The following is a 27133-nucleotide window of genomic DNA, read 5'->3' as shown; positions in this document are numbered from 1 at the left end:
CATTCCAACCATGAGCACCACATGTCTCCCTTCATTTGAGAATGTTCCCTAGTTCTCCCTGAGGATGTAAGAGAATTTTACTGAAGAATCACACCTAACAGGAAATGTAAGCAGAAGAGTCTACAACTTCAAGCTGAACCTTGAACTTGACTGTGTTGAAAACCAGCTAGATTAGACACCAAATTTTCCTCACTGGCCGCTATCCTCAGACTCTCCCCTGCAACCAAAAAACTTTACACACCCCTGCTCAGCTGGGATCTTCTCCCTCCGGTTTCTCCCCTTTTTTGTTTTGGGATTTCCAGAATACTTGTTTCTTTCAACTTCCAGAGTAAGATTCAAAATATGTTAAATTATTTTTCCAAGAAGTTCAACGTATTTCTCCAGACATCTGATATCCATTGTAAAAGGAAAATTAATCCGTCAATCAAAGAAAGAAATGGGAAATTTCATTCGAGCCAAATTTGAGGATGATAGCTTGGGAAGAGCATCTCAGAGAGCTCCATTGGAAGTCAAGGCCCAGTTGCAAAAGTTTTTGAAACAGAGGACTGTTCATCAAATGATGTTATTATTGACAGTTTACATAATCCAGATCTTCAGGTCATCGTGCTAGGTCATGTGACCCCTTACAAGCTCTAGAGGGAACGTTATCTTTAAGGGGTTGTCTTGATGCTAGGACACTGTTGCTCTTTACAGCTGAGCAGGTATTTCTGCTGATGGGTGAGGTCTGGTTGATGCATAATGCAGATATACAATGAACAGTGGGGGCAGAAGAGGTCAAAGGGCAGAAAAAAAATTATGTTTAAATATTTGATCTTGCCATAAAATATAAATTCTATTTCACACCAGATTGTGCCTTTCATAGCTAAATACACCACTAGACTAATTATCTTAAAAAAAGAAAATCATGTCCCTTTCCAGAGGAATTTTGTTATATTACAAGGACTTCTGGGTTAACTTGCAACTAGACTTTTACAAAAATTCTTTTGCTATATTTGGAACTCAAATACAATAATTACCATTGGGCAATAAATTTGACCCTAAATCATAATTCCACTAAATGATTTAAAGTAAATAAAGCATGACAATAAGGCAAGCAATATGATAATAATTGAAATGAAATAACTACACTCCTCAAGTCATTTTAACTTCCATTCTTTTTTTCCACTCAAGTAGCAGTGCTAGACACATGCAGAGATGCCTCAAAGTTCACATTCTTCTTGACTTTTCTTTTCAAAATTAAAATTTTGAAAGCTGGAGCTTGATGCAGGAAAGAAAGTGGGGTGCAAGAAGATGGTCACGTCTCAGGTCTCAGGCGAGTCCCTGGGACGGTGCCTAGTATGGGTTCTTGGCTTCCCTCAGGAAAGAATTCAAGAGTCATAGTAAAGTAAAAGATGGCTTATTCAGGAAGATACACACTCCATAGATAAAGTCTGGGCCATCTCAGAAGGTAAGAGGCCCCAAAATACAGGGTGGTTAGTTTTTATAGGCTAATAAGTGGGAGGATTATTCCAACTATTTTGGGGATGGAGTGAAGATTTCCAGGAATTGGGTCACTGCCCTTTTGTCTGTTTATGGCTGGGCTTAGAACTGTCTTGGTGTCTGTAGGTGAGTCATTTAGCTTTCCTATGTATTATAGTAAGTGTATAATGAGGCCTAAGGTCTAGTGGAAGTTCACTTGTCCACCGTTTTGGACCTAGTTGGTGCTAACCAGTCTATGCTGTGTCTGCAATATCTCTGTCATTCTTTTAAAGGTTGTGTCCTGCCCTTTTCCTGTCCTTTGCTTGGTAGATTCATATTTTTTCCTAACTTTCCAGAAAAGACTTACATATGAAGCACTTCTATAACTTATTTTGGGCTCATGGATGGCTCCATCAGCAGCCCTATGAACATGAGACTTAAAATAGATTTCTTTAAATAAAATAGATTTCAAATATAAAGACAGGAAGAAAGAAAAGTTACAACAAATAGCTGATACATAATCATGTTTACACCACCTGCATTTTAGAGGTGTTGTCCTTCTACCATACTGACTGCATGTATTTACTTTAAGAAATATGTTAACTTGCACAGTTGAAGTTCCATTTATGCTTGCCTGTCTTGTTTTTCTAGGTTAAACTTCCATCATGGAGTTTACATGCTTGGTTCCATTCATGCTTCTATATACTTACTACATGTGTGTGTTTGCATAAATGGTAGATGGTATTATTTTCTGTTTTATATAAGTAACGTTATACAAGATCTCTCATTCTAAGCTTGTTATTTTTCTCAGTTTTATGAATTTCAGCTTTATTTGAGTAAGAGACCCCTTAAAACAGTAAGGACATTAGTGAATATCTGGCCACCACTTATTTTAATTAATCCTAATTTTAAAAATAATATAATTTCAGAAAATAAGAAAAAATATTTTATATTCAATTCCTATCCCCTATAGAAAATTACTATCAATATTCTTGGATACTTCTTTCTAGTCTTTTTAAATATCAACTTTTTGGCATAGTAAAATAAAATATTAATATAGTCACCTAATTTTGTATTACCATTTTTTTCATTTTCTACATGACTCCTTTGACAATTATGTTTAATACCTCTAAAACTGTCCTTCTAATGTAAATACTATAATTAATTTAGCTATTCCCCTATTCCAGATATTTAATGTAGTTGTTTTACTTCTTCCTTTAAAAATAAACCTTCAATAAACAAACAAACAAGTAAACAAAAAAACCAACAATGGCCACTGAACTTGGTAACTTGCACTAATTTGAAGTTATTTTCTCAGATTAAAAAACCTTCTGTAAATTACCCACTCGTTATTTTTTGTTTGATACCTTATGATTATAGACATACGAATGAGCTATTTGTATAATAAGTATTTCACATATTGTTTTTATCTTTCTTATAGACTTTTCAAAATATATAAAAAAAATATAAAAAGACTCTACTCTTCCTTCCAACCCTAGGAAATAAGTATGGTAAGACTGCCTTTAGAAAATTAAACCACAGTGAATCAGAGCAGAGATATGTAAAATCCCCTAACCTGATGAAATATATTAACATATAGAAAGAAAAATGTGTTAAGCAAAAGAGCACGAGCCAATCCCAGAGGCAAAATCTCACTGCTATGCCTCATTGTAAATTAATAAATTAATTAAACGAATAATTCACTGATTATGATTTGACTTCTTGCACAGATTGCCCACAGAGAGAAAATGGCCTTGTCAAGTAGTTAAAAATATTCCTGTTTTTTGAGGCAATTACATTTCTGGGTGTAAATTGAATTGACATTTAGTCCCAAGATTCTGTTTAGCATTAGCCTGCCACTAAGAGATAAATCCACTAAACCTAAAAATCAGGCTTTGGAATTTGTGAGGCTTCTGATCAAACCCTCCCACCAGACCATTCCACATTAGAGGGCTCTTAGTGGACAACCATGGAGATTTTTTTCCTGTAATAGGACTCTTTTTTTTTTTTAATCAACCTTCCCTGCGCAATTTTCTTTACTGCTTCTGCACATAGAAACAACATTCTCTCTAGAGACGGATGACAGACTAAATTCTATTCCTTTCAGTGTTTGGTATTTTAAACATTTGCCAATTTAATCCACTCAGGTCATAGAGATCACATATCAAGAATAGCTCAAAATTCATTCATTCATTTATACCATCATGCTTCATCAAGTGATATTTGGTCAGGTATGGAAAAGATAACTGGAAGGATTTCAGTATGAGGGTGAAAATAAACCAGTTTCCGGTGCTTTGTAGGTCAGCAATGCTGGGCTCCCAGCTAGCTCAAAGAGTAAAGACTCTGCCTGCAATGTGAGAGACCTGGGTTCGATCTGTGGGTGGGGAAGATCCCATGGAGAGGGAAATGGCAACCCACTCCAGTGTTCTTGCCTGGAGAATCCCTTGGACAGAGGAGCCTGGCGGTCTACAGCCCATGGGTGGCAGAGTCAGACAAGATGAGTGACTTAACACTTTCAGTGCTGTCCAAGTTTGAGAACGGTGTCTATCAAAACTGGGCGCCAAGGGTGAAGAAGTGGGAGGTGTTGGTGGGGGCTGGGAGGAGGGGAGGGTGTGGGGGATCGAGGGACCAAAGCCCCAGGAATAAAGGAGGGAAGGCTTATTTGGAAATGTGAGTAATTATGTAACTGAAGAAAAGGGAGCAAGAATACTGTAATGGTCTTTATCTTTCTGGCTTACTTCGCTCTGTATAATGGGCTCCAGTTTCACCCATCTCATTAGAACTGATTCAAATGAATTCTTTTTAATGGCTGAGTAATATTCCATGGTGTATATGTACCACAGCTTGTATAGAACAGACTTGTGGACTCTGTGGGAGAAGGCAAGGGTGGGATGTTTCAAGAGAACAGCATCAAAACATGTATATCTAGGGTGAAACAGATCACCAGCCCAGGTTGGATGCATGAGACAAGTGCTCGGGCCTGGTGCACTGGGAAGACCCAGAGGGATCGGGTGGAGAGGGAGGTGGGAGGGGGGACCAGGATGGGAATACATGTAAATCCATGGCTAGTTCATTTCAATGTATGACAAAAATCACTGCAATGTTGTAAAGTAATTAGCCTCCAACTAATAAAAATAAATGGAAAAAATTTAAAAAAAAAGAAAAGGGAGCAAGAAGGGAGGGGCAAAGAGGATTCCAAAGTGTTAAACTGGAAACGTAAGTAGAGGTTAATTATAGCCTTACATCCAAGGTAAGAGAAAACCAAGTCAGACGGCAGGCACTGAGAGAGGGCATCAGAGGGCAGATGGACTGAAACCACAATCACAGACAACAGGCCAATCTGATCACAGGACCACAGTCTTGTCTAACTCAATGAAACTAAGCCATGCCGTGTGGGGCCACCCAATACGGTCGGGTCATGGTGGAGAGGTCTGACAGAATGTGGTCCCATGGAGAAGGGAATGGCAAACCACTTCAGTATTCTTGCCTGAGAACTCCATGAACAGTATGAAAGGGCAAAAAGATAGGACGCTGAAAGATGAACTCCCCAGGTCAGTATGTGCACAATATGCTACTGGAGATTAGTGGAGAAATAACTCCAGAAAGAATGAAGGGATGGAGCCAAAGCAAAAACAACACCCAGTTGTGGATGGACTGGTGCCGATGATGTAAAGAGCAATATTGCATAGGAACCTGGAATGTTAGGTCCATGAATCAGGGGTCATGTGGCAGGTTTTTCCCTACTGAAATCTGCTATCATACTAGTCTTGTGTTTTCAATTATATCAGGGGTTGCCAAGCTTTTTCAGTAAACAACCAGCTAGTAAATATTTTTGATTTGCTTGCCAGAAGGTCTCTGTTAGACTATTTAACTCTGCTGTGTAGCCTGAAAGCAAACCTACATCATATGTAAACTAACAGGCATGGATGCGTTCCACTAAAGCTTTCAGTTGAGTTCAGTTAGGTCGCACAGTCATGTTCGATTCTTTGCAACCCCATGGATTGCAGCACGCCAGGCTTCCCTGTCCATCACCAACTACTGAACTTGCACAAACTCTTGTTCATCAAGTCAGTGATGCCATCCAACCAACTCATCCTCTGTCATCCCCTTCTCCTCCTACCTTCAATCTTTCACAGCATCAGGGTCTTTCCCAGTGAGTCAGCTCTTTGCAATCAGGTGGCCAAAGTATTGCAGTTTCAGCTTCAGAATCAGTCCTTCCAATGAATAATCAGAACTGATTTCCTTTAGGATGGACTGGTTGGATCTCCTTGGAGTCCAAAGGACTCTCAAGAGTCTTCTCCAACAACACAGTTCAAAAGCATCAATTCTTCAGCACTCAGCTTTCTTTATAGTCCAACTCTCACAGCCACACACAACTACTGGAAAAACCATAGCTTTTACTAGATGGACCTTTGTTGGCAAAGTAATATCTCTGCTTTTTAATATGCTTTCTAGGTTTGTCATAGCTTTTCTTCCAAGGTGCAAGTGTCTTTTAATTATAGGGCTGCCATCACCATCTGCAGTGATTTTGGAGCCCAAGAAAATAAAGTCTTTCACTGTTTCCATTGTTTCCCCATCTATTTGCTATGAAGTGAGGGGACTAGATGCCATGATCTTAGTTTTCTGAATGTTGAGTTTTAAGCCAGCTTTTTATTCTCCTCTTTCACTTTCATCAAGAGGCTCTTTAGTTCTTCTTCACTTTCTGCCATAAGGATGGTGTCATCTGCATATCTGAGGTTATTGATATTTCTCCTGGCAATCTTGATTCCAGCTTGTGCTTCCTCCAGCCTGGCATTTCTCATATAAGTTAAATAAGCCAGGTGACAATATGCAGCCTTGACATACTCCTTTCCCAATTTGGAACCAGTCTGTTGTTCCATGTCTGGTTCTAACTGTTGGCTCTTGACCTGCATGCATACAGATTTCTCAGAAGACAGGTAAGGTGGTCTGGTATTCCATTCTCTGGAATTTTCCACCATTTGTTGTGATCCACACAGTCAAAGGCTTTGGCATAGTCAATAAAACAGAAGTAGGTGTTTTTCTGGAACACTCTTGCTTTTTCTATGATCCAACAGATGTGGGCAATTTGATCTCTGGTCCCTCTGCCTTTTCTAAATCCAGCTTGAACACCTGGAAGTTCTTGGTTCATGTATTGTTGAAGCTGTGCTTGGAGAATTTTAAGGTTTATTTAGTAAATAAACTAAAGCTTTATTTACAAAATAAACAGAAAGCTAGGATTTGCTTAAGGGCCATATTTTACTCATTACTGGTCTCCATGAGCCTCTTCAAGATCCATAATGTTTGGAAATAACAAAAGTCAAATATATTCCTTCTGAAACCATACGGTAGGTTTTGTCTGTCTGCAAAAGTTCAACCTATTGGGCTGAAAGCTCCTGTTTGAGAAGGTTAAGTGTTAAATAGGAAAGTAGTTAAAAACTTAATAAGTAAGGTGTTTAATAGTATGATAATATATTCAAGTACTCTCACCTTAAAATGTAAATCTCAAAATTTTCAAAACTTTTAAAAGTAAAAACTTCAGATTTATATTTCACTTTGAAGAATAAACCCAAACTGTGTACCTCAGATTGGAACTTGAACCCATGTGCTGGGATTTGAACCCTGCCAAAACCCACCGTACCTGGTTTCAGGACCTAAGGAAGCTCAGGTTCTTGATGTATCACTGCAGAAAGAATTTAGTGCGTGACAAAGTGATAGGTAAGAAGTGGATTTACTCAGATTCAGAGATAAGCACATACCACAGACAGAGTGTGGGCCATCACAGACCACAAGTTCCTATATGAAGTGTGGCCTGTTTAGTTTTTATAGGCTGGCAACTTCATATGCTACTGAGAAGATTTGTTGGTGGTCTCTGAGCAAGAAAAACCATTGCAATCATTTGGTCTTTTGCATATTTTTCTGGGTGTGTTCAGCCTTCTTGGCCATATCCCTATTTTTGAAAACTAATAAGCGAATTGGAGCAAATGATTCACTGGAGTCTGAGGCCCAGCAGTTGCTTTCTGAATTTTGTGCCTGATATCTGGGGCAGACTGGGCTATGAAATACATAGCCAAGGGGGCCTCTCCCTCAGGGCAGGAGGGATCCATATTTGTATACTTCCTAAAAGTCTCCAACACTTTGGCCACCTGATGCGAAGAACTGACTCATTGGAAAAGACCCTGATGCTTAGAAAGATTGAAGGCAGGAAGAGAAGGGGGCGACAGAGGATGAGATGGTTGGATGGCATCACCAACTCGATGGATTTGAGTCTGAGGAAGCTTCAGGAGCTGGTGATGAACAGGGAAGCCTGTTGTGCTACAGTCCAAGGCGTCGCAAACAATTGGACACAACTGAGCGACTGAACTGAGCTGAAGTGAACTAAAAGTCTCCTAAAAGTGTAGAGTTCTGACAAAACATGGTCCACTGAAGAAGGGAATGGTAAACCACTTCGGTACTTTTGCCTTGAGAACCCCATAAAGAGTATGATAGGGAAAAAAAAAAAAAAAAAGGACACTGAACTCCCCAGGTTGGTAGGTGCCCAATGCGCTACTGGAGAACAAAAACGACGGAATGATCTCTGTTCATTTCCAAAGCAAGCCATTCAATATCGCAGTAATCCAAGTCTATGCCCCGAACAGTAATGCTGAAGAAGCTGAAATTCTATGAAGACCTACAAGACCTTCTAGAACTAACACCCAAAAAAGATGTCCTTTTCATTATAGGGGACTGGAATGCAAAAGTAGGAAGTCAAGAGCTATCTGGAGTAATAGGCAAATTTGGCTTTGGAGTATGGAATGAAGCTGGGCAAAGGCTAATAGAGTTTTGCCAAGAGAACTCACTGGTCATAGCAAATACACTCTTCCAACAACACAAGAGAAGCCTCTACACGTGGACATCGCCCGATTGTCAATACCGAAATCAGATTGACTATATTATTTGCAGTCGAAGATGGAGAAGCTCCTTAAAGTCAGCAAAAACAAGACCAGGAGCTGACTGTGGCTCAGCTCATGAAATCCTTATTGCCAAATTCAGACTTAAATTGAAGAAAGTAGGTTAAACGACTAAACCATTAAGGTATGATCTAAATCCAATTCCTTATGATTATTCACTGAAAGTGACAAATAGATTCAAGGATTAGATCTGATAGAGTGCTTGAAGAACTATGGACAGAGGTTCATGATACTGTGCAGGGGCACTTATCAAGACCATCCCCAGAAAAAGAAATGCAAAAAGGCAAAATTGTTGTCTGAGGACACCTTACAAATAGCTGAGAAAAGAAGAGAAGCGAAAAGCAAAGGAGAAAAGAAAAGATATACCCATTTGAATGCAGAGTTCCAAAGAATAGCACGGAGAGATAAGAAAGCCTTCCTCAGTGATCAATGCAAAGAAATAGAAGAAAACAATAGGATGGGGAAGACTAGAGATCTCGTCAGGAAAATTAGAGATACCAAGGGAAGTTTTCATGCAAAGATGGGCACAATAAAGGAAAGAAACAGTGTGGAGCTAACAGAAGCAGAAGATAATAAGAAGAGGTGGCAAGAATACACAGAAGAACTGTACCAAAAAGATCTTTGTGACTCAAATAACCACGATGGTGTGATCACTCACCTAGAGCCAGACATCCTGGAATGTGAAGTCAAGTGGGCCTGAGGAAGCATCACTATGATCAAAGTGAGTGGAGGTGATGGAATTCCAGTTGAGCTATTTCAAATCCTAAAAGATGATACTGTGAAAGTGCTGCACTCAATATACCAGCAAATTTGGAAAACTCAGCAGTGGCCGCAGGACTGGAAAAGGTCAGTTTTCATTTCAATCCCAAAGAAGGCAATGCCAAAGAATGTTTAAACTACAGCACAATTACACTCATTTCACACACTAGCAGAGTAATGCTTAAAATTCTCCAAGTCAGGCTTCAACAGTACATGCACTTCCAGATATTCAAGCTGGATTTAGAAAAGGCAGAGGAATCAGAAATCAAATTGCAAACATCTTTTGGATCAACAAAAAAGCAAGAGATTTCCAGAAAAACATCTACTTCTGCTTTATTGACTATGTCAAATCCTTTGACTGTGTTAATCACAACAAACTGTGGAATACTCTGAAAGAGATGGGAATACCAGACCACCTGACCTGCCTCTTGAGAAAGCTTATGCGGGTCAGGAAGCAACAGTTAGAAGTGGACATGGAATAACAGACTGGTTCCAAATAGGAAAATGAGTACGTCAAGGCCGTATATTGTCACCCTGCTTATTTAACGTATATGCAGAGGACATCATGAGAAATGCTGAGCTGGAGGAAGCACAAGCTGGAATCAAGATTGCCAGGAGATATATCAATAACCTCAGATATGCAGATGACACCACCCTTATGGCAGAAAGTGAAGAATAACTAAAGAGCCTGTTGATGAAAGTGAAAGAGGAGAGTGAAAAAGTTGGCTTAACGCTGAACATTCAGAAAACTAGGATCATGGCATCTGGTCCCATCACTTCATGGCAAATAGATGAGGAAACGGTGGAAACAATGAGAGACTTTATATTTTGGGGCTCCAAAATCACTGCAGATGGTATTTGCAGCCGTGAAATTAAAAGATGCTTACTACTTGGAAGGAAAGTTATGACCAACCTAGATAGCATATTAAAAAGCAGAGACATTACTTTGTCCACAAAGGTCTGTCTTGTCAAGGTTATGGTTTTTCCAGTAGTCAGGTATGGATGTGAGAGTTGGACTATAAAGAAAGCTGTGTGCAGAAGAATTGCTGCTTTTGAACTGTGGTGTTGGAGAAGACTCTTGAGAGTCCCTTGGACCACAAAGAGATCCAATCAGTCCATCCTGGAGGAGATCAGTCCTGGGTGTTCATTGGAAAGACTGATGTTGAAGCTGAAACTCCAATACTTTGGCCACCTGATGCGAAGAGCTGACTCATTTGAAAAGACCCTGATGCTCGGAAAGATTGAGGGTGGGAGGAGAAGGGGATGACAGAGGATGAGATGGTTGGGTGGCATCACTGACTCAATGGACATGAGTTTGGGTAAATTCTGGGAGTTGGTGATGGACAGGGAGGCCTGGCATCCTGCGGTTCATGGGGTTGCAAATAGTTGGACACGACTGAGTGACTGAACTGATCTGAACTGCTTCTTGGAAGAAAAGCTATGACAAACCTAGATAGCATATTAAAAACAGAGACATTACTTTGCCAGCAAAGATCCATCTAGTCAAAGCTATGGTTTTCCAGTAGTCATGTGTGGATGTGAGAGTTGGACTATAAAGAAAGCTGAGCACTGAAGAATTGATGATTTTGAACTGTGGTGTTGCAGAAGACTCTTGAGGAGTCCCTTGGACTGCAAGGAGATTCAACCAGTCCATCCTAAAGGAATTCAGTCCTGAATATTCATTGGAAGGACTGATTCTGAAGCTGAAACTGCAATACTTTGGCCACCTGATGCGAAGAGCTGACTCATTTGAAAAGACCCTAGTGCTGGGAAAGGTTGAAGGCGGGAGGAGAAGGGGACCACAGAAGATGAGATGGTTGTATGGCATCCCTGACTTCCTGGACATGAGTTTGTGTAAGCTCCAGGAGTTGGTGATGGACAAGGAAGCCTGCCATGCTGCAGTCCATGGGATTGTAAAGAGTCGGACATGACTGAGTGACTGAACTGAACTGAAAAGTGTCCACTAATCTCCTTTGAAAGACTGCAGGATTTTCTGCACAAATGTGGCATGGTTAATTTTATAGGCTTGGTAATTTCATATGCTAATGAACTTTCCAACTATTTTTTGGAAGGGGTGGAATTTTCCAGGAAATCGGTCACCACCCACTCCTTAGTCTTTTGCCTGTGACTTGCAACTGTCATGGTGCCTCTGGGTGTGACATTTCGCTTGCTGATTGATGATCAAGGTCTAATCAAAGTCAACTTTGTCTGCCATCTCGAAGCCATTTGATTCTAATTGGTTTATGTTGTGTCCTTGATCTTTGTCTGATAGATAAGTTGGTAAAGAATCTGCTTGTAGTGCAGGAAACCCCAGTTTGATTTCTGGGTCAGGAAGATCTGCTGGAGAAGGGATAGGCTGCCAACTCCAATATCCTTGGGCTTCCCTTGTGGCCCAGCTGGTAAAGAATCTGCCTACAAGGTGGGAGACCTGAGTTGAATCACTGGTTTGGGAAGATCCCCTTGAGAAGGAAAAGGCTACCCACTGTAGTATTCTGGGCTGGAGAAGTCCATGGACTCTATTGTCCATGGGGTCACAAAGAGTCAGACACAACTGAATGAGTTTTACTGGGCTATGTCATTCTTTCAAAAGTTGTGCTGTGCCCTTTTCCCTCCTGTTACAAAACTAAGCTTCATAATAACTTCAAAAATACTTGAGTCTTGAGGGCAGGATACATACTTTATTCAAATAATTCATAGAACCAAGGAAAATGCCTGGCACAGAGAAGTTGTGTTTAGATGTGTTTAAGTAAAAGAGAAAATATCATGTACTCTTTCTTAACAGTTGGAGAATTCGGTCCTAGAGGTTAACCTGTCTAATAGCTCACATGAACAGAGTCAGAGGAAGAGAGAGAATCCAGATTATCTAACTCTTGCATTTTTAATTTCAGTTATACTCTACAGTCAGGGATATGAAAAAGAACACAAGGCTAAACATATAGTACAATTATTAATCATAAATGTACAAAGGTTATTAAAGTGTTTTATGAGCTGGGCTTACTGTCTTTGATCAAAACTCACCTTCCACAGGAAACGCCTCTCTCCTTCCCCCATTCCAAGAATGCCATGTGAACACAACTATGTCTTTGGCCCAAGCTGTTGAGTCCATAGATGGGAATCTCACCCAAACTAGGCCATCAGAGGACTTCCCTGGCTGTTTTAGAACTGTCTGTAAGAAAGAGAATGTAAAATATAAATTTAAGAGTTGATAACAGACATGTTTACTGAAGAGCAAAGATATCCAGCTGGCAATTAAAGAAAAGAATGAAGCAACATAACAGAGACTCTTGGATAACAGTTGGTGAGAGTCCTGAGCAGGTTCAAGTCTTGATTTAGCTGGTCCAGGTGCCTGACTACTCTCGCATCACTGAGTTCCGAGAGAATCCTATGGTCTTTGACACGGGGAGTTTTTCCCATTTTGATTTGTGTTTCTGTTTTTAGCCAATTAGAAAGTAATAACTAATACAGAGAGTCATGCAGTGGGCACATAGTGTTTATCTGTGTTTCTGTGATTTGACTCTAGAAAAAAATCTACATTTAAGAAAGTTAAGAAGGGAATTAAGACAGTGACACAGAAAAAAAAAAAATCATAAAAGTTACTCTTCTGAAATCTTAAGTACAAGGCAAGTTTCCCAATGGGGGAAAAAATAATCTGTCTGACTAATTATATTAGTGTGATGCTAAGGCATTATTTACATCCACATTTATGGAAAATTCTGATCTACCGTCTTATAGAGAAACATGCTGTGATTGAGGCTCTTCAAAATGATAAAATGAACTTTTCTCCAAAACAGAGTATTTGCATGTATGATACTGACACTTGAATGAATCTATTGACCTGCTTCTTTTCATTCTATTAGTTCAGAGATGATCAGGGATCATCAAAGTGTGATCAGCTACCAGCAATTGATTTATAACTCAAAATATTTAAGTCAGAGATAAGCATAGGCATGTCCAGACATATTTGGCACTAAGGAATTAAATCTTCTTTAAAATCCTACAAGCACAGCAAATTTGGAAGGAATCTACAAGCCATTCTTTTTGAAATAAATGAGGTCAAAGGATTGAATACAAGCATCAATAGTTGCTTCTTATATAACATGCTTTCTCTTTAAAATGTATAATGTGATCTTTCTTTAGGTTAGTGGTTCTTGAAGTATGGAACCTAATAGTATCAGCATCACTTGGGAACTTGTATTTTTAATTTTTTTTAATGTGGACCACTTTTTAAAGACTTCATTGCATTGTTACAATGTTACTTCTATATTATGGTTTTCTTTTATTTGTTTTGTTTCTTTGGACCACAAGGCATCTGGGATCTTAGCTGCCCAACCACAGATTGAACCCACACCCCCTGCACGGGAAAAGGAAGTCTTAACCACTGGACCACCAGGGAAGTCCCTGAGAACTTGTGAAAAGCACAGATTCTTGGGTTCTACTCAAAACCTACTGCATCAGAAACTCTGGGTGTGAGACCAACAGTCTTTGATCCCCCCTCTTCATATTTATATACTGAAACCCTAATGTGATGGTATTTGGAAGTAGACTTTTAAGGAGCTAATTAGGTTTAAGTGAGATCAGGAGAGTAGGGTCTGTGTCATGGGATTCAGTTCAGTTGCTCATTTGTGTCCAACACTTTGCAATTCCATGGACTGCAGCACGCCAGGCTTCCCTGTCCATCACCAACTCCCAGAGTTTGCTCAAACTCATGTCCATTGAGTCTTTGATGCCATCCAACCATGTCATCCTGTTTTCCCCTTCTCTTCCCAACTTCACTCTTTCCCAGCATCAAGGTCTTTTCTAATGAGTCAGTTCTTCACACCAGATGGCCAAAGTATTGGATCTTCAGCTTCAGCATCAGTCCTTCCAATGAATATTCAGAACTGAGCTCCTTTAGGATTGACTGGTTGGATCTCCTTGCAGTCCAAGGGACTCTCAAGAGTCTTCTCCAAACCACAGTTGAAAAGCATCAATTATTTGGCACTCAGCTTTCTTTATAGTCCAACTCTCACATTCATACATGACTACTGGAAAAACCATAACTTTGGCTAGATGGACCTTTGTTGACAAAGTAATGTCCCTGCTTTTTAGTATGCTGTCTAGGTTTGTCATAGCTTTTCTTCCAAGAAGCAAGCTGCTTTTAATTTCATGGCCACAGTCACTATCTACAGTGATTTTGGAGCCCCCCAAAATAAAGTCTCTCACTGTTTCCGTTGCTTTCCCATCTTTTTGCCATGAAGTGATAGGATCAGTTGCCATGATCATAGTTTTCTGAATGTTGAGTTTTAAACCAGCTTTTTAATTCTCCTGTTTCACCTTTGTTGAGAGGCTCTTTAGTTCCTCTTTGCTTTCTGCCATATGGATGGTATCATCTGCATATTTGAGGTTATTGATATTTCAGCTTGATTCCAGCTTATGCTTCATCCCTCCCAGCATTTCGCATGATATTCTCTGCATAGAAGTTAAATAAGCAGGGTGACAATACAGCCTTGACATACTCCTTTTCCAATTTGGAACCAGTCCCTTGTTCCATATCTGGTTCTAACTGTTGCTTCTTGACCTGCATACAGGTTTCTTGGGAGGCAGTTTAGGTGGTCTGGCATTCTCTTGAAGAATTTTCCACAGTTTGTTGTGATCCACACAGTCAAGGCTTTAGCGTAGCGAAGCAGAAGTTGATGTTTTCCTGGAACTCTCTTGCTTTTTTTGATGATCTAACAGATGTTTGCAATTTGATGTCTGATTCCTCTGCCTTTTCTAAATCCAGGTTGAACATCTGGAAGTTCTCAGTTCATGTACAGTTGAAGCCTGGCTTGGAGAATTTTAAGCATTACTTTGCTAGAGTGTGAGATGAGTGCAGTTGTGTGATAGTTTGAACCTTCTTTGGCATTGCCCTTCACTGTGACTGGAATGAAAACCGACCTTTTCCAGTCCTGTGGCCACTGCTGAGTTTTCCAAATTTGCTAGCATACTGAGTACAGCACTTTCACAACATCATCTTTTATGGATTTGAAATAACTCAACTGGAATTCCATCACCTCCACTAGCTTTGTTCATAGTGATGCTTTCTAAGGCTCACTTGACTTTGTACACCAGGATGTCTGGCTCTAGGCGAGTGATCACACCATTGTCGTCATCTGGGTCATTAACATCTTTTTAGTGTAGTTTTTTCTGTATTCTTACCACCTCTTCTTATTATCTTCTGCTTCTGTTAGGTCCATACCATTTCTGTCCTTTATTATGTCCATCTTTGCATGAAATGTTCCCTTGGTGTCTCTAATTTTCCTGAAGAGATCTCTAGTCTTTCCCATTCTACTGTTTTCCTCTACTAGTGGCCTTGCAAGAAGAGACCAGAGAGCTGTTATCTACCTCTTTTTTTGCGTGAACATACACTGAGGAAAGGCCACCTGCACACAGCAGACACAAGGCAGCTGGCTACAAGAAGCTGGCTAAACCCCATCCTGAATCTGCCAGCACCTTGTTTTTTGGACTTTCCAGCTTCCAGAACTGTGAGAAATTAATATTGTTTAACCCATTCAGTCCATGGTATATTTGTTGTAGCAGTCTGAGCTAAGACAAGCTAAAGTTTGAGAACCACTGATCCAGGACAAGCCAGGCTCCTTACTGGCACTTTCAGAGCTGTAAGGGGGGAAAGAACCCACAATGAAAATACTTCCGTACACTTATTTGGGCAGTAAGGCAAGCTCATAGAATCACATGTTTGAATGTGACATCTATTTTTTCATAGAATCATGGTAAACATGTTGTGCTTAGGTATTTCTGATATGTGTAAAATTTAAACACTTGGGAGTGGCACTAATTACTATTACATGACTCTAGTATTTTAAAACTTTACACAGTCTGCTCCTGGATCATTTCCTATTTTCTTAGATATTTACAGTGAACAATTGGGTTACCCAGTAATTGGAAATTTGATTACTGCAATCGCAAGCTATTTTCCTTTTTAAAAATGTTTTTAATGCTTATAACTCATGGTTATTAAGTGAAAAGGGCTTATGCACCTGGGCATTATTGCATGAATTCATTATTTAGCACTGAATAACATTTTGGAAGAATCAAGAAAATAATTGTAATTGTAATACTACATTTAATTTATTTGCTTTTCCTATTTCTGAGTGGCTCAGTCAGGCTTGTAGGAAATGGCTTATTTTCCTTTACACATTGTTAGATTACTGTTCAAACAAAATTTACTGAAATTAGAAAAAAAAAGTCACTTTTTCTTTAGGTAACTGAGTTCTGAAAACCCATAATCTAAAACTCCATTTTCACATTACAGAGATACTTTTGTTGTAACAGTCACATTGTGCTTTTTTATAATATGATGTTCTTCAAACTTGTATTTTAAAAGATATTTAAGTAGCATTGTGTTTAATTCATTGGCTTTTTTAATTATTAGAGAATATTGTTATTTTTATTTAGCACTAAATACATTTTAAAAGTTATTTTCTGTCTTTTCTGTTTTCTCATTTTTAGCCAAATATTCTTAAACAAATATTTACTAGAATAGTACAGGTTATTTAAAGAAATTTTCTAACTTTACGTGAAACTTTTTGTAATACTAATTATCCACTTTATTTATTTACGTGTTCTTAGGTTTGAAATGTATATGTTGCTTTTAAAGAAGGCAAAGAGAGACTTTTATTGCTGCACATGATCAAGGTTTTATAAAAGTTTACAGCATGTATGACAATTCTGATTAGTTAGGCATTGCTGAGCAAAATTACTTTGGCTATTATAGACATGGTATATTTCTTCCCAAAGTTTATTTCTTTAGCAATTTCTCAAAATAAACAAAAATTGTCTAATTCCTATCTCATTAATCCTTTTACAAAACAAGAAAAACACTTTGGGATAAAATCCAGGGACCTTGTAGCAAGGAAGAGCCTTGCTATTTCTAGATCAGTGTTGTCACTATAGTTATTTTGTTTATCTTGGGGAAGAATGGGATATTTGGTCTATTTTTATGTTTATGATATTATAAAATATCATAAAATCTCTATAACATTAAGAGACTTGTAGCTGTTAAATTTTAAAGTTACTGGAAGAGATTCACAAGAATGAAGAGATTTCTTCTTCATATTTGACCATTATGTACAGTGTTTGCAATTAAAGTCTTTACCAATAGGTGGGGCTAGAAAGTTTAATATTTATTACGATAATTGAACTTGGAAAAATGTGGGGTTTTTTTAAGAAAAAGCATTATAAAGCAGTATGTACATATATATATATAGTCTATATAATTAAACCCTGCTTATTTCTGTTACAGGGCTCTCTAATACAGTCCGATTGGTGGGTGGCAGCGGCCCTCACGAAGGCAGAGTGGAGATTTTCCACGAAGGCCAGTGGGGTACGGTGTGTGACGACCGCTGGGAACTGCGTGGAGGACTGGTCGTCTGTAGGAGTTTGGGATACAAAGGTGTTCAAAGTGTGCATAAGGGAGCTTATTTTGGAAAAGGTAAATATTTTTTAATGAAATGTAAGCATTCTCCAATAGGTATAATCAAGTAGAGTCAGGAACATATAGAATAGGAAGTCGAATTTTTTTTACAGGCCTTTCCTGGAAAGTAGGAATGAAAAGAGATTTAAGGGAAAGACATATGCTCTCAGACACCTTTTAATGTCTACATTTCCTTTGGATTCAATTGATTAGTTGGAGAATGTAACACAGAGGAAATGCGGGAAATGATTGGCAAAGCAGAACAACAGGAAGCAGTCAGTTATAGACCAGGCCTGACTTCCTGGGACACTCACTGACCTCTCTGGGTCTTGCGGGCATCTGGGCAATGCCTCGTGCTCCCCCATTCTCTCTTCTTTGGAACTGAGGGTGGGGGCAGGGTACAGGCTTCTGCACTTACCTCCCAGTCACCACTTCCTTCTAGTCGCTTCAGTCATGTCCGACCCTCTGCAAACCCTTGGACTGTAGCCCGCCAGGCTCCTCTGTCCATGGAATTCTCCAGTCAAGAATACTGGAGTGGGTTGCCATTTCCTTCTTCAGAAAGGGCAGTGGAAACCCTGAAAGAAAAAGGGGCAACTCTACGGGCTCTCTATGCCTGCCTGCCGGTTATGACTTCTCCTCTAAAGAATGTGATGGGAAATAAGGACTGGAAAGCTTACTTTCCCCTCTATGTGAGGTTGCAATGAATAATTCTTTTGCTGCATGTAAATTTGTGTATTTTCATCTGGATGGCTCGGTAACATGTTTTATGAATGTATTAAAAGAGTGTGGGAGAAAATTTGCAGGGGACAAAATGTTTGAAAGTTTACCCATGATATTTTTACTCATTTTTTCCCCCTACATAGGCATCTTATATTAGGTTTTATGTATGATTAAACATATATAAGTGCTTCAGTTCTGGAGGACAGATTAAGTAGCCATGTATAGATAAACATGGCTATAAAATTCTATCTATAAAATTCTATAGATAGAATTTTAAAGTCAGTATTTCTTGTTTATAATTCTTCTGTCCATATGTGATAAGTAACTAGTATCTCTGAAGCTGATAATGACTAAAAAAAGAGAGAAAGATCTGCCCACCTTGATATTGCATTAGTTATTCTTCTAGAGAGGTATTGGCAATAGAAATTGTATGCAGAATTATAGAAATAACATAGCAGCATTACCAGGTATGCGATACAGGGATGCCTGGCATAATGCAGGCCATGGGTCACAAAGAGTTGGACACACCTGGGCAACTGAACAGTTACCAGATAATCTTATGTATAATAATAAAATAGTGGAATATGTCAAATTATTATACCAAAAGACTAAACAAGATAGACTTCTTAAATTAATGATATATATTCATGAAACATATTGTTAATCCTCTGTCTATGGGAGTCTCCAGGCAAGAATACTGGAGTGGGTTGCCATTTTCTCCTCCAGGAGATCTTCCCAAGCCAGGGATCGAACCCTCGTCTCTTATGTCTCCCACATTGGCAGGCAGATCCTTTACTGTAGTGTCACCTGGGAAGCCTGTGTTTAGTACTATTATGCTACAACTTACTGAGTAATATTTCTGTCATGCATTGTGCTAAACACATAAATAGTGTTCATAATGGATCACAATTATATCCTTTATTCCTTTACCTAAATGAATTTATTATATCAGATTTAAGAGATGAATTTTAGCAGGAATCCAGGTTCTAAAGTCTTTAGAGACCAGAAGGATAATTAAATTCATAGAGAGGCTAAACACAAGGCTGAAAGAAAGTGGTGATAGTGAAAATTTCTATTCTGTTTTGTTCAAGCCCCTGGCCACCAGTTTTTAACTTGTGTGTTAAAGCTCAAAATAGAAGAAACAAAGGAAATAGAAAATACCCATAAGTTGCCACCACCAAATAGATTATTGGAATTTCCGAATTTTTCCATTTACACTACACTTTCAGAACTTCCTCAGCTTGAAAACTGTCAGACCAAAATCATTCATGAGCCTGTAAATTTACCTCCAAGTGAAATGTTTTAAATATCGATAAGCTAGATTTTTTTTTCCCCCAGAGAAGGGAAAAAGAAAAAAATCCCCAACTATTCATCACTAGAAAATCAAGTGAATCAGCTAATTGTTTAGGAAGACTAATCTTCCAATCTGAGTTTCTATAATGTTCTTTTCAGAGAGATTCCATTTCTATGGTAACTAAGATCTGTAACATGAAAGGCCATTTATATAAAATACATAATTGTATACAAAACATTTCAAATATAAACTGTAGGAGGAAACAGAATAAGACATTATACCCCAGCTCTATTCCTATTCTGAATATGGAGCCTTGCCATAAATTTCAAAGCTGTTTTCCCATTGAGGTTCAAGCCGACAGCCAACACACAACTGAAGACTATAATTTTAATTTCCATTAACTTGAAGGCCTAGTTTTACAAGTAAAATACTCTTCCCCCTTCCCCTCAGATTTTATTCATTCTTACTTATTTCTTTAGGGATTTCTAATCTAAAGCATTAGGGATTTCTAGTGTAAAACACTGGTAAGAAAGGGATAAAATAAATATTCTGAAATACTAATAAAAAAAGGTTATTATTAAAATAGGAAACAATAGAATTTAGTCTCATGTGAAATGATTCCTTTGGCTATATGGAAACAATCATCTCAAGTTTTTTCCAGATAACTGACTACTTCTCTAAAATGAGCATCCATTTTCAGTGAGGCTATGTATTTACAGTAAAATTAAAATTAAAAGATGCTTGCTCCTCGGAAGAAAAGCTATAACAACCTAGACAGCATATTCCAAAGCAGAGACATTACTTTTCCAAAAAAGGTCCATCTAGTCAAAGCTATATTTTTTCCAGTAGTCATATATGGATGTGAGAGTTGGACTATAAGGAAAGCTGAGCGCCAAAGAATTGCTGCTTTTGAACTGTGTTGTTGGAGAAGACTCTTGAGAGTCCCTTGGACTGTAAGGAGATCCAACCAGTCCATCCTAAAGGAAATCAGTCCTGAATGTTCATTGGAAGGACTGAATCTGAAGCTGAAACTCTGATACTTTGACCACCTGATGCGAAGAACTGACTCATTGGAAAAGACCCTGATGCAGGAGGAGAAGGGGATGACAGAGGATGAGATGGTTGGATGACGTCACTGATTTGATGGACATGAGTTTGAGTAAGCTCTGGGAGTTGGTGGTGGACAGGGAAGCCTAGTGTGCTGCAGTCCATGGGGTTGCAAAGAGTCAGACACAACTGAGTGACTGAACTGAACTGATATATTTATGATAGCTGGAGATTCTATACATTAGAGTTTTATTATAATAAAACAGCAAGGAATGTTAGATTTTTGTTTTTCTTATTTTTAAGTGCTTCTGAATTGAACCAGAAAGACCAAAAGTTTTATAAACTAAGGGGAGCCGAGTTGAAACCTTAGCTTTAATACTTAATGTCTCAGACTTTGTTTCCTTTCCAACAAAATTAGACTATCAGTAACAACCTGGCAGATTTGTTTTATATCTGTATAGCCAAAGTTATGGTTTTTCTAGTAGTCATGAGTGGATGTGAGAGTTGGATCATAAAGAAGACTGAGTGGCAAAGAATTGATGCTTTCGGACTGTGGTGTTGGAGAAGACTCTTGAGAGTCCCTTGGACTGCAGGGAGATCAAACCAGTCAATCCTAAAGGAAATCAGTTCTGATTATTCATTGGAAGGACTGATCCTGAAAAAGTGTTCTTCACCTGATGTGAAGAACCAGCTCACTGGAAGAGACCCTGATACTAGAAAAGATTGAAGGCAAGAGGGGAAGGGGATGACATGGGATGAGATGGTTGGGCAGCATCACCAACTCAATGGACATAAGTTTGAGCAAACTTCAGGAGATGGTAAAGGCCAGAGGAGCCCAGAGTGCTGCCGTCCATGGGGTTGCAAAGAGTTGGACATGGTGGAGCAACTGAACAGCAAATATTTGTTTTGAATCTGAAAAGAAGTGTCATCTAGAAAGTGCCCAATATGAAGCTGCACTCACAGCATTGCTCCCGAGTGACAAGATCACAGGGAGCAGGGCCACTAACTGTATAATTACATATTTACCATCCTCTTTGAAAGGTGAAGGTCACTATATCGTGACTGACTCTTTGCGACCCCATGGACTGTAGCCTGCCAGGCTCCTCTGTCCATGGAATTCTCCAGGCAAGAATACTGGAGTGGGTAGCTGTTCCCTTCTCCAGGGGATCTTCCCAACCCAGGGATCAAACCCAGGTCTCCTGCCTTGCAGGCAGATTTTTCACTGTCTGAGCCTCCAGGAAAGCTAAAGTTGGAAGGTAGAGACGTCAGATTGGTATTACATCGTGGAGTGACCTTCATGATGTTCCAAGAGTGGAGAAGTTGAACGTGGCTTCCTGCAGTGCGGAGGTGTGACACAGGAACGTCCTGTGTAACCTTCTCTTGTAAGGTCCCCGCCCTGCTGCGCGCGCACACCCAGCACGGTTTCAGCTCTGTAGATTTCAGCCCCAAACAATGGCAGAATGATGATAAAAATTTTAAAATAGTAAAGTAAGGTGGGCTGGGAGAAAAATAGAACTGAGGTGATTTGTTCTGAAGAAACAGAATCTGAAAAATGAACTTCATGATCTGCTTCAGTGTACATTGTATTTTGAGAAACAGGTTTACAACATAAACTGATTCTGGATTAGTCATGACAAGCCACCATTTCAGGTGAAGCTGTTGAAAGTCTTCATTTTTCCATTTTAAATTTACAGTTTTACTCAGGAGGTAAAGGAGAAAGCAATTTTGACTGCAAAAGAGAAGCAGGCAGGAAACTTAGAAGTGTGAGTGGGGAGGTGTAGAGCAGAGAAGAGGAGGAAGGTGCGTTAAAGTTTTAATTACATGTCATTCTCATAGGAAAGTAAGAAGAATCAGATTAATGCTATATGGTACATTATTATCAAAATTGAAACAAGAAGACGAAAGTTTAAATTTATCTCCTTTGTATAATTCTCCTGTTAAAGAAAGAATACCATTTTCTGGACACAGTCTCCCACAGTCTCCCCCTCTCCTTTTTTTTTTTCCTTCTCATTTTAAAATAGCAAACCTGGCTTGTTAGAGATAATCCTTATTAGCTTTAAGAACAACTAGTGTTGCAAGTAAAAGGATTCATAGGAACAAAGCTTAAAGCTCACTCCTTTAAATGGGTTCTTTCATCTGGATGCACATTTTGTATCAAGTGGAATGTTCTTTCTTTTTCCTGAGGAGACAAAAAGGTTAAATTAAAGAAGCACTGAGAAGCTTCTGGTGCTTGCTGTTGCATGGAGCAAGGAGGAGAGAGGGAGCCTCTTCTCTCCCAGTGGGCTCCCTGTAGCAAGCCTGGGTGAGCTTTATCAGGGGACGGCGGTAGTCCGGGAGTTTGTTCCAGGCATGTCTGAGCCTGTAGGCTGATGCAGGAAGTAAGAACCTGCTCTGGAGTAGCCATCTCATCTTCTCCTAAATTTAAGGGAGTTGCTGCTGAAGCTCCAAATGTAAAAGCAGAAACAGAAGAAAATTCTAAGCATAAATGCTCTCTTCTGTATACTACCCCTTTCAAGTTCCATATTCAATTTTCTGAGTGGAATTTTAAGAATTATAAAACTAAACTGAAGGAGATCAAAAATAAAACTCTGCATCTCTGAACTATTCCTTAGTGATTGGGAGTAAAAACAATCTCAAAGATAAATAGAATACATCAATAGGTCAGAACTGCCAATTCTTACATACTGATCCCTGTGTATTGAAAGTTTTCAAATATAAATGTTTATGTGTGAGATATTATGGAACCTGGTATAGAACTGGGCTTCCCTGGTGGCTTAGATGGTTAAGAATCTGCCTGCAATGCAGGAGACCTGGGTTTGATCCCTAGGTCAGAAAGAGCCTCTAGAGAAAGGGAATGGCTACCCATTCCAGTATTCTTGCCTGAAGAATTCTATGGACAGAGGAGCCTGGCAGATTCAACTGAGCTACTAACACTATCACTTTCACTTTCATAGAGCCTAATAGAGTTCGTAACATGTCTGTTCTATTGCTCATCTAACAAAGAAATGCTAAGTATGAAATAATATTGTTTATCAAGTGTTTACTATGCAATCTCATTTAGTGCTCACAGTGCTTATGAGAAAGGTTTTATAGCCCCATTCTTCCTAGAAAACTAAGTAAATCTGACAGAACTGTCACAGGACACCCAAATTTATATAGCTGTTATGGTGATTCTGAGGCAGGGCTCAACCTTCATCCCTTACCATGTCTCTCCACTGGACAGAATGTCCTTTTAAGTTCTTTAACCTTAAAAACTTCATTTCTAAAGAGCTTGCTTCTTCAGAATCTTAGAATTGTAAAGGTAAATGAAATCTTAAAGCTATTTCAGCCCCACCCCTCTCTTCTACATATATAATAAAACAGAGAAAATAAGTAGCTTCTCCAGAACCAAAAAACTTAAATCTAGAACAATAATCTAAATTTACCCATTCTCTAGTCTGATTCCCACTTCATTTTTAACATTGGCCTCCCACCCCCTAAAAAAAGAAAAAGCATAATGCTTTTCTCAAAGAAGAAACTGTTGACAATGCAGTTCCCAACTAGAAGTCTAAAAAGTGATGTAAATACGTGTCACCCAGCCTTGACTGGATGTAATTAAAATTCATTCAAAGGCTTTAACCATTAGTGATTTTTTGCTTCTTCACTTATCTTACTCAGCAGATAATCTCAAAACTTACCATGTCACTGTGTATCTGGCTACTGTCTGAAATATAATTACTTTTTTAAAATAAAAGCAGTGGTTACGAAAGATTAAAGAAACTCAAGCCCCTCAAAGAAATATCAATATTTGTCTTGTTTTAAAGAGGAATTAAGAGGAAATGGTATCATCTGTCAAGCACACTGGTAAGCATCGCAAACCAGGCTCACAAAACTCCAGAAGCCATGGACGACAGGTTTTGTTGTCTGCTTCTGGAAACACAAAATCAGTTTTTCCTTCCTATGCAGCTTTCACATTGTAAAGGAAATTGTAGATATATAGATGTTTAGGTAGATAGAGAAATAGATGATAAACAGGTAGGATTAGAGAATAAAACCATCCCTAAAATACATACATCAACTTTTCATGGTTTCCACTAGTAGAAAGGATTGCTCAGAGGCAAAAAATAACAAGGACAGCAGCAACGACAAAAGTCCTTCAGTAACTGTCGTTACCTACAGAAATAAAAACAGATCTGTTTATTAATCTTTGAAGTGCATATGAAGATAAAATTTTATGAATTTTATTCTACCTTGGCATTAATTTTTAATGCAGAAAACAGTTTGGAAGGAGATGGGAAATAAGTATTAAATTTATCCTTCATGTTGATAGTCCTGAATATATTAATATAAAAATAAAATAGCAAATACTTGAAAATAATTTTTATAACTCTATTTGGGCTTCTCTGTAGCCAGTGAATAGCACCAAGTTTTAAATGTCACCATGTTCTGTTCCTTGCCTCTGTTTTCTCTGTTATTTTGAGAAAATCATACATCCTTTCTGAGTCTCAATTTATTTATCAGTGAAATGGAAAAAATAATTGCCAATATTTTACAAAGTAATTAGAAGTAAATTTGTAAAATTATATATGAAAAGACCCAGTATGTTCACTGTACCTGAGTCTTTTCGGTATAGCTTAACACCAGAGTTACTAAATTACATAACATATTTATCACATCTGTGTGTTCTCGGTCTGAAAAGCATTGTAACATGAGGTAAGCGGGAGCTTCCCAGGTGGCGCTAGTGGTAGAGAGCCCACCTGCCAATGCAGGAGACTTAGAGACGTGGGTTCGATCCCTGGGTCAGGAAGATCCCCTGGAGGAAGGCATGGCAACCCACTCCAGTATTCTTGCCTGGAGAATCCCATGGACAGAGGAGCCTGAGAGACTCTGGTCCATGGGGTTATACAGAGTCAGACACGACTGAAGCAGCTTATCATGCATGCATGAGTTAAGCGTTCTAAATACAGGAATCAGCTTTGCCACTAATTATCTATGTGACCTCAGTTGCTGCATTTACCTAAAACAAAGGTCTTCAGTAGAAAGTCAGTCCAAGAGAGGATGGATTCTGATTTTGTTTACTCATATAGGCACTGCAAGATTTGTTAAATGACAGAATCTAATAATGCAAGGGAGACATCCCAGGTGGCGCAGTGGTAAAGAATCTGCCTGCCAATACAGGAGACATAAGAGATGCGAATTTGATGCCCAGGTCGGAAAGATCCCCTGGAGGAGGGCATGGCAACCCACTCCAGTATTCTTGCCTGGGGAATCCCATGGTCAGAGGAGCCTGGAGGGCCACAGTCCATGGGCTGCAAAGAGTCGGGCACGGCTGAGCACACAAACACAGACAGTGATGCAAGGGCTTGCAGTAAACCTCTGATGAAAGGCCCTGGCACTGGGCAAACCCAGGGCGGAAATACTGGTTCCATCAGGCACTAGCTGTGTGGCCTAGGGCAAAGCAACTTCTTCTGTCTGTCTTTCACTTTCCATAACAGTATCATGACCCTGAAATAGCATTTACTAACTTTTTAAGATTGTTTGAGAATTTAGTAAGGTAGCAGCTCAGAAGTACTTTGAATATTTTCTGCCACACAATAACTCCTTAAAACAGTGGGCTTACATGTTCATTCTTATTTTTTACTGCACCTTTGTCATTCTAATATTCATGAATTTCCTTACTATGGTATCTAGAAACTTAGGCTCACATGGCAGCACATGGACTGAATAGTATCTGTCCTGAGTTTCCCCTGTGGGGATGGCCCTTCTGATCACTTCAGCTATTGAGAGGATCCTCACGCTTAATTCTCTTTTCCTGGATTGTAAAAATTCTGCACTGCTGAGATATAAATCTGGTGACAAGATCTAGAAATTGTAGAATGAAAGCATTACAGTTCCCAGGGTGCAGAGGCCATGAAACCATGCTGTTCTCATGCTCTCAATCACTACAAAACCAAAAGTTTCACTTATGCCTATTTATATAAGTTATAATAAATAACAACTCTTTCAAAAAAGATCTTCACAATCCAAATAATCTCGATGGTATGATCACTCACCTAGAGCCAGACATCCTGGAATTTAAAGTCAAGTGGGCCTTAGGAAGCATCACTATGAACAAAGTTAGTGGAAGTGATGGAATTCTAACTGAGCTATTTCAGATCCTAAAAGATGAAGCTGTTAAAGTGCTGCACTCAATATGCCAGCAAATTTGGAAAGCTTAGCAAATTGCCAACATTCGCTGGATCATTGAAAAAGCGAGAGTATTCCAGAAGAACATCTATTTCTCCTTTATTGACTATGCCAAAGCCGTTGGCTGTGTGGATTATGATAAACTCTGGGAAATTCTTAAAGAGATGGGAATACCGGACCACTTACCTGCCTTTTGAGAACGCTGTGTGCAGGTCAGAAAGCAATAGTTAGAAGTGGACATGGAACAAGAGACTGGTTCCAAATTGGGAAAGGAGTGCATCAAGGCTGTAT

The 27133-nt window shown here is 39.1% G+C and overlaps 1 protein-coding gene across 3 annotated transcripts in view; it reads left to right on the top strand.

Annotated features, from left to right (window-relative positions):
- MSR1 (macrophage scavenger receptor 1) overlaps positions 1-27133 on the top strand; it is an 84238-nt gene that overhangs the window by 52994 nt on the left and 4111 nt on the right. For all 3 annotated transcript variants that reach the window (XM_070459972.1, XM_020916395.2, XM_020916396.2), the window contains one exon: positions 17446-17634. In XM_070459972.1, the coding sequence (XP_070316073.1) occupies positions 17446-17634 (189 nt within the window). The remainder of the gene's footprint in view (positions 1-17445; positions 17635-27133) is intronic.

The sequence above is a fragment of the Odocoileus virginianus genome, chromosome 32 (genome assembly GCF_023699985.2).
Source record: "Odocoileus virginianus isolate 20LAN1187 ecotype Illinois chromosome 32, Ovbor_1.2, whole genome shotgun sequence".
Lineage (NCBI taxonomy): Eukaryota > Metazoa > Chordata > Mammalia > Artiodactyla > Cervidae > Odocoileus > Odocoileus virginianus.
The sequence above is the reverse complement of the archived record's forward strand: the minus strand, read 5'-3'. Positions and strand labels throughout refer to the sequence as shown.